This window comes from Quercus suber, unplaced genomic scaffold (assembly GCF_002906115.3).
Source record: "Quercus suber isolate HL8 unplaced genomic scaffold, Cork oak 2.0 scaffold_347, whole genome shotgun sequence".
NCBI classification, from domain to species: Eukaryota; Viridiplantae; Streptophyta; class Magnoliopsida; order Fagales; family Fagaceae; genus Quercus; species Quercus suber.
In genome coordinates this window covers 94,300-110,217 of record NW_027069799.1, presented here as the reverse complement: position 1 = coordinate 110,217, position 15,918 = coordinate 94,300, and the positions used below count along the sequence as shown (strand labels likewise).

The 15,918-nt window shown below is 32.3% G+C and overlaps 1 protein-coding gene across 1 annotated transcript; it reads right to left on the bottom strand.

Moving 5' to 3' along the window:
- Positions 1-10,490: 10,490 nt before the first annotated feature.
- Positions 10,491-15,211, bottom strand: LOC112008536 (metal tolerance protein 1). The gene is made up of 4 exons (XM_065759939.1): positions 15,125-15,211; positions 12,889-12,957; positions 12,230-12,311; positions 10,491-11,932 (listed from the first exon to the last, which is right to left on the bottom strand). Exons 2-4 carry the CDS (start codon positions 12,889-12,891, stop codon positions 10,734-10,736), a joined length of 1,284 nt encoding a protein of 427 aa, XP_065616011.1. The 5' UTR covers positions 12,892-12,957; positions 15,125-15,211; the 3' UTR covers positions 10,491-10,733.
- Between the last annotated feature and the right edge of the window lie 707 nt (positions 15,212-15,918).

Sequence of the window (15,918 nt, the reverse complement as noted above, 5' to 3'; positions counted from 1 at the left end):
CTTCAGAGAGCTGGAAGAGAGAGTACGGCAAAGAGAGAGGGAAAAATAATAAAAAAAGGAAAGAAAGAAAGAAAGGCTTCGGAAAGTCCTTCTATGGATTGTGTCATCTCATGCTCCTCAGTCCTCACTAGTCTGATGATAGGTCATTCCCGTTTCCCACTTTTTCCCAATTCGATCTCCTATCTTTTGTCCATAATGTTTCTCTTATTTACTGTTACCTACCATTTACACCTGCACATGGGTGAATTTTTTTTATTTTTTAAATCTTGTTATTTACCTTGCGAACGGCCTTGCACCTAGTTAAAAGTGGCGAAAGTTTTGTATGTGCCCAAATCAGACTTATGTTTCATTTGTTTCTCCAAAAAAAAGAGACTTATGTCTCATTTATATGTCAGCCCCATGTTTGTAGGGCTACATGCTAGTAAGACATATGTTTCATGTGTTGGAGTTATCATCTCGTTAAAGTAAAGGTTATTATCTCATAATTTGAATATATGAATCTTTTTTATTATTGAGAAGATAAATGTGTTTGGATACAGTTTATTTTGTTGAAATTGAAAAATTATTGTTGAAAGTACTGTAAATAAATGTAAAAGTTAGTTGAAATAGTATAATGGAATCTATGAATAGTGCAAAAAAATATAATTGAGCCCATAAATAGTAGTAAAAATAAACTAAATAGTAAAATAATTTTAATTTTTAATTTCCACCCAAAGGCACACTAAATTTTTGTATAAGATAACATTCACATTAGATTTTCTAAATTGGAGCTGTTACTATTATAAAAGCTATTGCAAATAAAAAGAGAAGAAAACATGCTACATTCGATCACTCTTTTTGCAAAACGAAATAATACAAAAGCTACAATAATATTCTCTTCCTCTTGCATCTCTCTCACACGAGCAACGATATCGTGGGTGGTAAAAGGAGCTAAGTTTGGGTATTTGGGTATTTTGATAGATATTTTGATGGATTTGTGCTGGGCATTGTCGAAAGTGAAGATAAACGGTTTGGGTTTGATTTGTATGTTTTGGGTGGGTGTCTTAGATTTGTTTGGATTTGTTTTGTATGTTTCGGCTTTGTTTAGGGTGGGCTTTGTTGGGATAAAACAAATATTTTAAAATAGCTATTTTAGATTGTTTTAATATGATATATTGCGAAATGGAGAATGATATGTATAGTGTATTACAAAAATGATTATTTAAAAAAAAATTCTTTAAAAGTTGAAGTTTTGGAAGATTAAAATAGAGATTATAAATAACTAGATGTGAATGCTCTTACACCTTTAGATTTGTAAGATTTAATATGAACCGTGAAATAGACGAATTGAAAAAACTTGAAATAGAGAGGATAATTTTCTTTCTTACCATGTATGGGTCACATGCACTATTAGAATAAGTATGTATATATCTAGTACATAAGATGCTTTCTTCCTACGTGGGACTACTTTGCTAGGTTTAACTTTATTTAGCCTTTCTCAAAAAACAAAAACTTTATTTAGCAAAAACTCTGTTTATAATTATTATTGATATGATTTTCAAAATTCAATAGGAAAATAATAAAAATAATATATATTTTTTCATCAACAAGCTTTGTAATCCTATTTGGGTTAGAATAAGGAATTTAACACAATATATGAAGTTGATAGGATCCTTCATATGTGATTAAGAACTACTATTTACATGCTTATTTTTATTTTCATTTTTTAATCTATTAGTTAGAATAGCCATGTGTCAAATTGCCAATGATATAATAAATACTAATCTTAATTAGTCAAAATCTATAAGCATAAATAATGATAAAAATTTCAATTTACTATTATAATTCAAAGATGCCAATATTATTTAAGGATTTGATAATCTTAATAAAAAAAAAATCAAGTGGAAATTCCATTAAAAAGATGATATCAAGATATGAAGCTAATTAGTTATACTTGAATTAAGGGCATGTAATTCATACAAAAAAGAGAATTTGATAATTAAAAAATATATATATATATATAAATGGAGACTTAATATAACAGTATTGCCATATAATGCGCAGTTTAATTAGAATGAATATGCCATGTAAAGAAAATATTTCACAAAATTATCAAATTGGAACAAAAAATTGTTAATAGAAGACAAAATAAAATAAAATATTATGTTATATGCCCTAAACCTACCTTATAAAACTGATTTTTTTTTGTCAAAACTAAAAGTAATGTTAAATTTTAAAATAATTTTAAAAAAATAACAAAATATTTTTAAATTTTATTAATAGAACTCCATAATTAAAAAGAATAATCTAAACTTCTTAAAACAAAAGTGATAAAGTTTTACCTAGAATAGTAATAAACTATATAGAATTAGTTTTACCTAGTGTAGAAATAGAATTAGTTAAATAATTTTAATGTAAAAGTTTTACCTAGTGTATAAATAGAATTAGTTATATATATATATATAACACAGTTTTACCTAGTGTAGAAATAGAATTAGTTAAATAATTTTAATGTATTTATAATGTGTTGAGGATTATTTTTGCTATGGAAAAAAAAAAAAAGGATCCTCTAAAATTTGGGTGAAAATGAAACATATTTCCAGTCCTTATAATTTGAAATTGTATATCCATGAACTTCAAGAATTACCCAAACATTAACAAAATTATGTCTCAACAATTGGTTTTTTCTTTTAATTATCAAATTACTCTTATGTAATATGTAACATACTAATGATGATGCGAAGGATCTTAGTAAGCAACTCATCCAAACAAAAGTCGTGAAAGACTTGTAATAAAACATGAAATTCAATTGGAGAGCATAGATGCTGTGCTAACCTAAACTCCTCCAATGCTTAAGTCAAAACTCACTAAAAACCAAAATTTGTAGGGAAAAAAGGGTTCTAGGGCCTTTCTCTCAAACCTTGGGGTGGTGTGGTTTGATGCTTATATAGAGGTCTCTCATTGCGACTCCTTCCATTATTCTTTCCCATCATCTAAAGTCATGGCAAAATGTGGGCTATGGTATTTATGCGAGACACAATTCTCGGGATACTAATGATTTAAAATTGTAGGTTAATTGGGTGAGAATATTACCCCTCGAATTAAGGAGATTTTGTCTTTTCATTTGAGGATCTCATTATAAACTACCCTTGTTTATGTCTCTTTGGCCATTAGGTCGGTCGTCCATCATCGAAACTTGGATATTGGCCCTTCCATCATCATTATGTCGTGAGCAGGCACGTTTGACAGGTCAATGGAAGGACGTCCTACTTGCCTTATGCCACAAACAAACATAGTTGGAAGAGTTATATCCATTACACTATGTTTGGTTAGAAGGAATGGGAGAGAATGGAAGATAATAGACTCAAATTCATTTGTTTGATTGAAAGGAAAGAGAGGAGAAAAAGGAAGAGGGGAGAGAAATGGTTTTCATGGATCCCACCAATTTTTCATTTTTTTACTCTCTCCAAATTTGTAAAATTACTTTTATACCCTTAGAAAGTTTTGACTTTTTGTGTAAAATTTCTTTTATATCCTCATTACTTTATAATTTAAAATGATAAAAGTGTAAAAGACATTCTCTTTCTTTTCTTTCTCTTCTCCTTTACATCCAAAAACAATTTCTTTTCCATTCCCTTATAATTTTATCCTCTTCCATCCAATTAAAATTATTAAGATAATTTAATTTAGATGAAACTTTGTTACTCAAACTTGCAATAATTAAAAAAAAAAAAAAAAAACTATTTTGCATGAAATCCATTATAAAAAATTCCATGAAATTTTATTATTTATTTTGAAGATAATTTATTGTTTTGATAATGAAATTCATGCTACACATGTTTCCAACAAGAGAGTCAATATCGTACCGGAGGCTGTACCGATTTGTCCAGCGGTACGATATATTTCAGATATCGGTCAATACCGGTGTACCGTTTCGGGTTTACCGCTATTTTTTATATTTATAAATAAATATATATATATATATATATATGTATGTATGTGTGTGTATATATATTATAATAAATATAAAAGTTTACCATAAATATTTTCTCAATTCAAAACTAATTATTCATAGTTTTAGACTTTAGTATCAATTAAAAGAAAAAAAAAACACACAATATAAAAAATAGAAAGCTTAAAAGCTACCATTGCATACTAAGAAAACAAATAATACTAATAAGTTAATGCAAATAAATTATCATTTTTCCCTAACAAAAATTCAAAAATTACAAAACTTTAAAAAAAAAAAAAAACTTTTTTTCTGTACCGACTGGTACGCCCGGTATGGCCCGAAATTGGCCGGTATGGCCGGTACACCCGGTATTTAAACCGGTATGAAACGTTAATGTTTCGATACCAGTTTGCAACCGGTACGGTACATACCGGCCAGTACGGCCAGTACCGGTACGGTATCGACTTTCTTGGTTTCCAATATATATATATATATATATATATTTTTTTTTTTTATTGTCAGAATTACATGTAATTCTTTCCAATAAAGTTAACAACACAATAAAAATTTACAATAAGTTCACAATATTTTTAATTAACATACCATCTCATATACATAAAAATAATTTAAAAAAAAAAAACTCATATCTTTCATCATGCAATCTACAGTGGTTTTATGTTATCATTTATTTTTTATTAGTTAATATGCATCACATGGAAATGCTCTTATTTTATTTATTTATTTTTTTTTTAGTGGAAAGACTGAAAATTTTTATTCAGAAAATGCAGCTAAATCAGCCTGAATTACATTAAGGGTTGTGGTGGAACATTCTCCATCTACACAACATAATTTGAGACTTTATTGCATACCTAGTTAGACTGTGTGCAACCATATTATCTTTTCTACTAGTGTGAGAGTAACATAATTGAGTAAAGGATCTAGAACAAACCTTTGCATCTTAGATCAACAAACCATAAGTTGTTAAAAGAATCATCATCTTCTGTAAAGGCTTTAATTATTGTTTTTCAATCACCTTCCAATCTGACAACACAAACCCCTTTGAATCACATCTCTCCCTTTGAGTATACTTCTTCGTGCATAGGACCCGGATCTTGAATCTTTAGCCTTCATGATTGTGCAATTGGGAAAGAAGCAAGCCTTGAAAACTCTATAGAAAAGAGACATCTTGTTTTGCAACAGTCTCTAAGCTTTACTTAGCCAAAAGAGAATCATTAAACTAGCCATATTGTCCCATTTTGATCAATCATATATGTACGTTTTCCTTTTTTGAGAAGACATATTGTCCATTTTGATCCAACCAAACGCAAAAAAATAATTGCACTTGTCACTACTTAAGTGTTATAGCAAATTTCAAATGTTAGTATCAAAATATATAAATTAACATTGTTTTAAAACTATTTGATGATCTGATTATTTTTTAAATCATGTTTTCCAAAAATATGATTCTAAGTGTTAAAATATTAGCTCAAATCATATTTTGAAAAATCATTTAAAAAAAAAAATTAATTCCTAAATAACTTGAAAATATTGCTAATTTAAATAAGTAATATTAAAAATATGTTATGTTGTAGATTTTGCCATCATCACTAACATAGTAATAAAAACCCGTGTTAATTGTAATCAATAAATTAGTTGACTGATTAGCATGGACATTGCAAACTAATTGATTAATTTTTGTATTGAAAATAATTTTAACATTTTAGTCCACCGAACTATCCAACCAAGCAGTCACTAAAATGATAACAGTGCACTATTTTTTTCCCCTTAAGAGAATAGTGCACTAATCGCTAATTTTGAATGGTAAGGTGAAGGTTGAAAATAGATTTTGAAATAGAGTTTTTTTCAATAAATTTTTTTGAGTAGTAGCAAACTATATCCGTTAAAAGTTGCATAAATTTTGAGATAGTGTTTATTATAGGAGTGTAAGTTCAAAGGTTTAGAATGAATCACTGCACCATTTGAACAAATTGGTACCTTTCCATGTACTAAGGTCTCGTTTGGGAGAAGTGAATGGAATGGAATGGAATGGGAAGGAATGAAAATAATAATTTTAGAATATTCTTCCATTCTCTTATTTGAGAGTTTTAATGAAAGAAATGAAAAACTCATTCCCTTGTTTGGGAGTTTAAGTGGGAGGGAATGGAATGGGTAGGAGGGAACACTCATTCCTCTTTATTTCCTTAAAATCTCAAATTTTTATTCTCTTTGAAATTGAGAGGAATATGAGGAAATATAATTGAATTTAATGATTTTTTTTACTAAAACTCCCAAAATACCCTTATATATTTAATCTTTTATTTTAAAATAGGGGTCTAACAGTAATATTGTCATAAAATGATTCAATTTCATTCCCTCCATGTTGCCTTTAAACAAAATTACTTACATTCCCTTCATTTTCATTCATTTCTATTCCTTCATTCTAAAGCATTTCATCAAGGTTACTTAATTCCATTTTATTCATTTCCCTTACTTAAGACCTTGTTTGGAAGGAGGGAATGAAATAAAATGGAAAGGAATGAAAAGAATCATTTTAGAATATTCTTCCATTCTCTTATTTGAGAGTTTTAAGTGGAGGGGAATGGAATAGATAAGATGGAACACTTATTCCTCTCTATTACTTTAAAATCTTAAATTTTAATTTCCCAAAAAATTGAGAGGAATGGGAGAGAATAGAATTAGATTTAATGATTTTGTTACTAAAATTCTCAAAATACCTCTATATATTCAACTCTTTATTTTAAAATAGGGGTCTAATAGTAATATTGTCATAAAATGATTCCATTCCATTTCATTTCTTTCATGCTGCTTCCAAACAAGATTACTTACATTCCATTCATTTTCATTTATTTCCATTCTTTTATTTTAAAATATCCAATCAAGGTTACTTAATTCTATTCCATTCCATTCTTTTCTCACTTAAATATATTCAATTCAATTTAATTCCATTATTTTTTATTCCCTTATGATCATTTCATTTCCTTCCCTTATAAACTCTCATAGCATTCCATTCCCTTATGATTATACTATTACATTCCATTCTATTTCTTTATGAACTCACAAACGGAGCTTAAATGTTTGAAGGAGTAAGGGAATGGCGTGAATTCAAGTTGTGGGACAGTATATTTATAGCATGTAAATAATTCTATGCAACATAAAATTGAAAATGAAAAATCGTAAGTATCTTAGAAAGACATTCGCTGACAATTAGGTTCAACAATTAAAGCTCAAGTACAGTTAAACCTCGGTCACGCATTCGTATTTTCATCCATAGACGAGAGTCCTTGGTGTCTCACGAAATTGTCAGTCATTTTATTTAGCTAGATGTCTCAAAAAATTGTCTGGTTTCATTGCATTCACTCTCAATAATTGATTTTTTTTTTCTTTTTATATGGGACCTGTACCGCTAGTTGTGGGCATAATTTGCATTAATTGTGTCGGGAACAGAAATTTTGTCTTAAAGGGGAACAGATGATAGGATTGAATCCAAGATCGAATTTATATTTTTTCTCCATTCAATTCCTCACAATCATTCCGCAGCTCTTTTACGATGATGATTGACTATAAAATACGCCAATAAAACTTGCTCTCAATCAAAGTAGGCTATACACACCTTAAGTAGGAAGGACAAAAACATATTTATATTAAACCAATCCATGGTTTGTTGCTCTAATGAGTAGGCATTACAAGATAAGCTAAAATTATATAGATAAGATGATTGAGCTGTCATTGTTCCAAAGAGCCTAGAATCCCAGTTTTCTAAGTAGGTCCAAAAAATTATTCTTGCAGAGAAAATGGCCTTTTTGGTTCGACACCGACCTCTAAAACGTGGGAAGAAATAACCTGGATTACCCGAGTATCAAGGCACTATACAGTATCACAAACCATCATGTTCTGAGAAGTCTAACAAAAAAACACATTTTGAAGGGCCACCTTTTTCTAATTTATCTTTAGACCTCAGTGACTATGTCACCTGTTATATGAACATGTACCTTGTCCTATAAGGCGATTTCCTATTTCTTCTATGATTTGCTTTGGTAACCATTTCACATGTGATACCAGTCTCACTTCATCAGCATAATAGGAAATGATGCAACAACTCAATCATCCATTCATATTTTACAATTTGAAAGTAGAAAGATTTGTTTATGAATTATGATTGTGTTTACAACTTAAGAAGCAGATATGTATGACACACTCAATTTACAAAGAAGACAAATTCAATCCAATGAAATCCCCTACTTGAAAACACCCAATCTCACTTGATAATGTTTAGGAATCTTATCTTTTGGAACCGTGGCCTCCATATCTCTAGAAAACTATTGGGCACACCTCTATAGCCACACAACTAGAGGCATTCTCTTTTGGACTTGTCTTCAAGCGGTTCAGCACAAAAAGGATTAAATTCACTGCACGTGAACAAAATAATGAGAGATAGTAAGTCTTAGAATTACCCCTGAAGTCATTGGAAATGGAATCTATAAACCTAATCCTTAACTTATAAGGTGGAGCTTCTGCTCAATTGGTTTTTGTCCAGTTTCTTGTGGTCACCAACAGCCATGTAAATGTACTGAGGATGCTGTTGCAATTTTCTAGAAACAAGGCATGGTACAAAGTAATTGACAAGTTTCACTTATGCTGAGCTTACTCTATCGGCAGTAACTGGATGAACTTCACTCCATCTGATGTTGGAGTCATTTGAAACTAAAACTAGTTTGTGGTTGACCCCAATACTCGGTGTCAGCTAATGCTTGATTCAATCTCGGATTCCCTTTTTCAGGTTGAAAAATACTTCTCATGTCGAAAGGAAATAAGGCATGTATGTATAAAGCTATACCACTAGTAAAGAGAGCAAAAGAAAACTAAAATATGTTGCCTCTACAACTATAAATGCAGGTTATGAACAAATTATATGCGAAGTAGACACTTTTAGAGTGTGTTTATTTGGAGGTAGTGGCGGCTTCAAGAGTTTTTCTCATAGTGTTCCTTAATAAATATAAATTATACAATTTAATAAAAAGAAAAATTCATATATTGACAATAACAACAAAAAAAAAAGCAGGCAAATACATAAAGTTTACAATTGCATTCTACGAGTTTTCATATTTTGAAATCGATGCATAATAGTCTCATTATCAATGTTACAAGCTACATTTATTTTAACATACACAATCAAACAATCATTCATTCACTGAATGTAGAACAAATTATGAAGCAAAATTTAATTTTATTGGCATAAAAAAAAAAAAAAACTAAGGGTGTTTCCAAAATTTTTTTTAAGGGTAGACAAATAAAAAATTTTAAATTATTATATATATATATATATAATTTAGGTCAGGGTGGCGCTGCTCTTGTTTGGAGGTGAAATAGGGTAGATGGAAAACTTTGGAAAGAAAATGGAAAGGAAAACTTTTTTGAAGGTGGGGATGAAGGAAAATAAATGTGAGGTGCAGTGTTTTCTATCGGGCCACCAAAAAAATTTCTCCTCAAAATGAAGAGAAAATTGAATGGAGAAAATGAGCTGCTTAATAGACAAAAATGTCCATATCCAGTTCCTTTCTTCTTTTTTTTTTTTTTTTTTTTCCCTAGATGTTGCCTTTTTTTTTTGGGGGGGGGGGGGGGCGGCTATGGGTGTAATAGCTGTTTTGTTTTTCTTTTGTTTTTTTGTTTAACTAGACATGAATTTTTTTTTTTGGAGACATGATTTTTATTTTTTTAATAAATTGGGTGATTACCTTCTTTTTTTTTTGGTTGTTTGTCACTTTTTTGTTTTAATTGGCCATCATTTTTTAACAAAGGTGTATAAGTAAATTTATACAAACTAACTTTTTTTATACCTCCACTTTTCCATTCCTAGCCAAATAGAAAGGAGAGAAATTAAAATCTTTTCTATCCTCCTACTTTTCCATCATCTCATCATTTTCTATTCTCCCAATTTTTCATCTCTCAAATCAAACAGACCCTTAATGATACTCACTCACTTCAAAAATCATGCTTGGATCCCCAATGGGCTATCAAACATATTTTAGATGATAGTAAAGTTGTTTTAAATTCCTTCACTGATTGGGTTTGTTATTCATGGATACAAGGAAGCTAGTTTTGTTGCCCATAATTTAGCAAATGGGCTCTTTTGTGTTCTAGGGAGGGATATATCCCCATCTCATTCAAGTGCCACAATAAAGAGATGGTTCTTGTTCAGTTGTTCCCACCCATTGTAACTGGCGGCCTGGTGCTTGTTAAACTACTAAAAGCTCCCGAAGTGCACATTGGAAACAATATTGGCATTCTGCCATCAAAGTTTCAATTCTAATTTTTCTAAATCTGAAGTAGTACTTCCTTGAAGAGTGGATTATATTAGGAGGTTTAACTATTTTTTTCTTTATAAGGTTTTCTTGTTAAAATAGTTGAATAAATTTTTTTCCCAGGCACAAACCAATCTATATACTCTTTGTGACACTCCGAAATGGGCAGTATAGACAAATTTGTGTTAGCTGATGCATATCCTTGGTGGTAGTAAAGAATGCATTTCTACTTTACCAGCTGAAGGAAATAATATATGTAAATTCCAAGGCACAAAAGAGAAGTTCTTAGATACTAACATTTGCATGTTTGATGAAATGAGAGAAATCTGCTGCTTAAAATCAATTTTAGTGCTCAAAATCAGTCCCACCTTTGAGAAGTGTAACACCTACTACCAGAAAGAGTATGAAGCAGTCACTTAGAAATATGAGGCATGGACACATTTAAACTTTCCCCCAAGATAATTTCCCCTGTAAAGAGCCTGCTAACGCTCTATCTGTACAGTTACATGACTGATGTTATATTCCCTTCTGATATAGTTTACCACATTGTCTAGCACCATGTCTGCATTTGCTTCTGGCCTGATTTTGACATGGCATGCCAACAGGACTTTCCCCACCGTGATAGCCCATATATGTAGCTCATGAATGGCCACCACTTCCTCCATTTCTAATAGTCCCTTCTCGAGCTTTGTTGCATCAATTTCTCTAGGTGTGCTCTCCATCAGGACTTCAAGAATGCTCCGCAGCATTTGGAATGTAGTCCCCAATACTACAACAGAAAAGATTAGGGTGCATATCAGATCAACTATCTTCCACTCAGGCTTATACCATATGATTGCCCCTCCAATCATTACTCCGATACTCTGGATGGAGTCCCCGAGTACATGGAGATAAGCTCCCTGTATATTTACATTCCTTTTCTTCTTTTCATGTGCATTTTCTGGTTTATCCAGCAGTGGCTCAGCAAGATCTCCATGATGGTCATGAGCGTGATGGTGTGCAGGATCTTCATGAGCATGTTGGTGTGCAGGATCTTCATGACCATGATGGTGTGAAGGATCTTCATGAGCATGTTGGTGTGCAGGACCGTCATGAGCATGATGATGCTCATCTCCTGGGTGCTCCTCATGATGATGATGAGCAGAAATTGTCATTCCATGGCTGTGGCTAATACCATGACTATGACCATGTTCACCATGTCCATGGCCATGATCATGGCCCAATAACACAGCCATGATGATATTAACCACCAAACCAAATGTAGCAACAAGAAACATTAGAAAGCCATTCACCTCACTTGTGTCATTAATAAGTCTAACAATGGCTTCATATACCAAAATCCCTGCAAGCACCCAAATGAGTTGGATAGAAACCAAAGCACCAAGGATCTCAATCCTAAAAAATCCATAGGACTGACGGGGAGTAGCTTCCCAGCCAGCAGCCCATATGGAGAACAAGGAGATAGCAAAAGCTGCAACATCTGAAAGCAAATGTGCTGCATCAGTCAATATTGCTAGACTGTTAGCTTTGATGCCACCAACTACTTCAACACTCATGAAGACAACACAAAGTGCCACTGCAATTAAAAGCTTGCGCATTGAGCTTGATCGTTCTTTAGCATCCTTAGAGTTGGATACAGCATCCGAGAATCCACAGGGTGCTTCCCCACAAAACTTACCCCCTACAGTGCTCCCCTCTCCAGTAGGAACATCCACACTGGGAGTAGCTTCCCAGCCAGCAGCCCATATGGAGAACAAGGAGATAGCAAAAGCTGCAACATCTGAAAGCAAATGTGCTGCATCAGTCAATATTGCTAGACTGTTAGCTTTGATGCCACCAACTACTTCAACACTCATGAAGACAACACAAAGTGCCACTGCAATTAAAAGCTTGCGCATTGAGCTTGATCGTTCTTTAGCATCCTTAGAGTTGGATACAGCATCCGAGAATCCACAGGGTGCTTCCCCACAAAACTTACCCCCTACAGTGCTCCCCTCTCCAGTAGGAACATCCACACCGATTTCAATAATCTGCCTGCCTTGAGAATGTTGCTCTTCCATCTGAAAATTCAAGGAGATGAGAATGACTATGAAAGAAGTGGATCCTCACAGCTATATGTATGCATATGAATGTACGCTAAATTGTATGAAATTGGCCAAACAGCATTATTGCCTTTCTGTCTGATCTTTAACTGGAAAAAAAGATGCTATTGTTTAGAAACATCGTAAGTGTGAGTAGACGCGCACTTTCTACATTGAGCACTGTTCATAGAAGAGTAGGATTTATTATATCACTGATGACTTTAATGGCACATAAATCACCACAGAAGCAGAATAAGACCCAGTGAACTAAAAAAAGAACATCACCAACAGACTATTGAATTGTTAAATGAGCTAGTAATAACCACAACCATTGGAAGTTTGTCAAATAAACAAAAAATGTGTCTTGTGTTCAAATGAAAAATGGCATTCAAGAACAAATGGTTACTCTAGATAAAAGGCAATCACCAATTTTTTTTTTGCTAAGTTACACTCGCATCTAGTAGGCTTTGCACCCATAAACTCAGCCTACAAATCCCTTTTTATTGGAGAAGGAATTGTCATTCGAGCTAGATCTCATTGACTAAAAGCCACGCACCATAATTATGCACCAAGTGCTTGAATCTTATAGTTTTGTGTTACAACTTTGAAATTATACGATCAAGACCTGCAAGAACAAAATGAATAATGAACTTGTTGAATCCATAATTGCTTTCCCAAGGACCTGCCTAATTCATCCTTTTTATTTATAGTGGTCAGGCCATTGGGAGAAACCTATAAAATCCTCTGCTAGCATTACTGCCTTACTATTGAACGCTATTGTATAGGATGAAAAACCTATAGGACAGGTTACTTTAGAAGACATTTAATTTATCTACTAAACTCTGCAGCCAACCTATGTTTATACAATAATGTTTCAAGTCTAAGTGATCAAAAAAAAAATACTAACTCAAACAAATATCAGAGGGAAAACAAGGCCTTCGTACTTTTTGTACACAGAGTCAAAGACTCATCTATATAGCAAACACCAGTTAGATGGGACTTACACTTTGTTGAGTTGAGATGTGATAACACCCATTTAATTATAATCAACAAACTTGATTGGATTAGGAAATCAAACTTATGATGTTAGGACCACATACTTAATCTATTAAAACCAACCAAAATAGCATTTTTTTATGTCCCCCTAACTGATCATCCATGAGCAGTTTATACACAGAGATGTTCATCAGAAGCAGTTTACTTGCCAGCAATTCCCGGATAGCATATACCGAGACAAAAGAAGCATTCAGTTGAGTGTTTCCTTAACATGCAGCAATCCATGTATCTTTGAACAATAGAATTTCAACATATAAAAATGAAGGAAGAAAAATAAAGACAGATCTAAGCTTAGAAAAATTCAAAGTAGCAGCTCAGAACAATACAGGTTATGCAAAAGATTTATAGTACCACAAATAATTCAATAAAACCCAGCAAGCAATCTCTTTTATAGGGGGAACCGGTTTTCATATGTAAAAACAAATAATCAAATTGTATAGCAATGACAAGGTAATTCAGTACTCATTCACTAAAAAAGAAAAAAGAATATTTAGTTTCAGGAAATTCTATCGTACAGCATTAAAAAATTCAGGAGCCTTGAAGATCAGAAGCAGCACAGCGAAACAGAGAACAGAAAGAACAATGATTAAGAGTAATAACAGTAACTCTGGCAAAAGTCAATGCAAGTAAATTTGAGTGTTTCCTTAACATGCAGCAATCCATGTATCTTTGAACAATAGAATTTCAACATATAAAAATGAAGGAAGAAAAATAAAGACAGATCTAAGCTTAGAAAAATTCAAAGTAGCAGCTCAGAACAATACAGGTTATGCAAAAGATTTATAGTACCACAAATAATTCAATAAAACCCAGCAAGCAATCTCTTTTATAGGGGGAACCGGTTTTCATATGTAAAAACAAATAATCAAATTGTATAGCAATGACAAGGTAATTCAGTACTCATTCACTAAAAAAGAAAAAAGAATATTTAGTTTCAGGAAATTCTATCGTACAGCATTAAAAAATTCAGGAGCCTTGAAGATCAGAAGCAGCACAGCGAAACAGAGAACAGAAAGAACAATGATTAAGAGTAATAACAGTAACTCTGGCAAAAGTCAATGCAAGTAAATGCTCCTTTGATTAAAACCTTTTCACATACAAAGACAAAAACCTGTTTTCTTAACTATTTTGTGCATTACGTGAAAGACTTTACCTAGATTCCGTTTCACAAAAGAATACAATAAACCCAGATTCAATACATGCCAAACCAAAACCAAACACCATAATTTGGTTTATATTTTGCCTTTTTGTTAATTAAATTACAAATATACAATTAGTATTAACAACTACAAGCATGACACTTCACCAACACAACAAAAAGAAACAGACAAAATGCATGACTCAAAAGCAACAACAATTCAATAAGATACTCAATTTCAAATAGAATATCAAAGTCCTTGGATTTAAGTTTAACACGAAATGTGTGAGCAGGCACCAATCAAATCAAAACCAAACCAAAGAACAAAACCATTACAAAGAAACCCAGAAACAATGGAAACTAAAGTCCTGCATAAAACTAAAATTGGTGTGACCGTGTAAGTATCAGAACCATCATCCTATTCCAGAATTCATATACAGGATACACAAAAATATTATATAATGTTGAAAACAACAAAAAGAGTTTTAATGAGTTAAAGAATAAAGAAGTGTTCACAATCAATAATAAAAATATAAATGAATTGAAATAAAGAAATTGAAGTTGAGCGAGCATACAAATGAAATGAAAAAAAGGGTACCTTTGGGGTTTTCTTTAAAATCGATCACAAGGTCGAGGAGAGACCGGTATGGTCTTTTATGTAGTAATGGATTCTGCCACTCGGGTTTCATGGTTCCCAAAATATAGTAAGTGGGTATTCTAGGACTCTTGAGATTACCATTTTAACCTTACCAGCAGTTCAAAGATCCAGGCCAACAGACGTTTTAGTCAAAGAAGCTACAAAAGCATGGGCAATTATGGAAAATGAAATTTCGGGTCATACGAGTCAATACTCACTAAGTAACAAAAAAGAGACACGATTCCTATCAAAACAAAAAAAAAAAAAAAAAAAAAATAAAAAAAAAAGAGACGATATTTTTTTTTTGAAAAATTCTGGTGTTACAAATTAGTAAATAATTTTGTGCACAACTCATTCATGTGGCGAGTTGTAGTTGGTGGAGAGGTAACTTACCATTACTCCTTCACTAATTATAACTCGTCATATGGACTAGTTGTGTATTAGTTTGTGGTACCGGAATTTTATTTTTTATTTTTTATTTTTTAAGACATGATGATGAGCAATGATGATGAGTGAGCGTTGACTAACGGTGCAATTATTGATTGATTGATTTATTATTTGTTTCTGGGTTCGTTTTAAATTGGGTTGGTGGGGGTGCCCATTAGTTTAAGTTGGGCATAACTGAATTGAGTCCAGTGTCTATTCAAGAGTCATGTGCTGTGTCCTTTCGGCTACAAGGGTTCAAGCTGAGGCCCAAAGAAGAAATCTTGAGGGGGCAAATGATGGTGGTGGCTAATCTGATTCACTATGAGAGG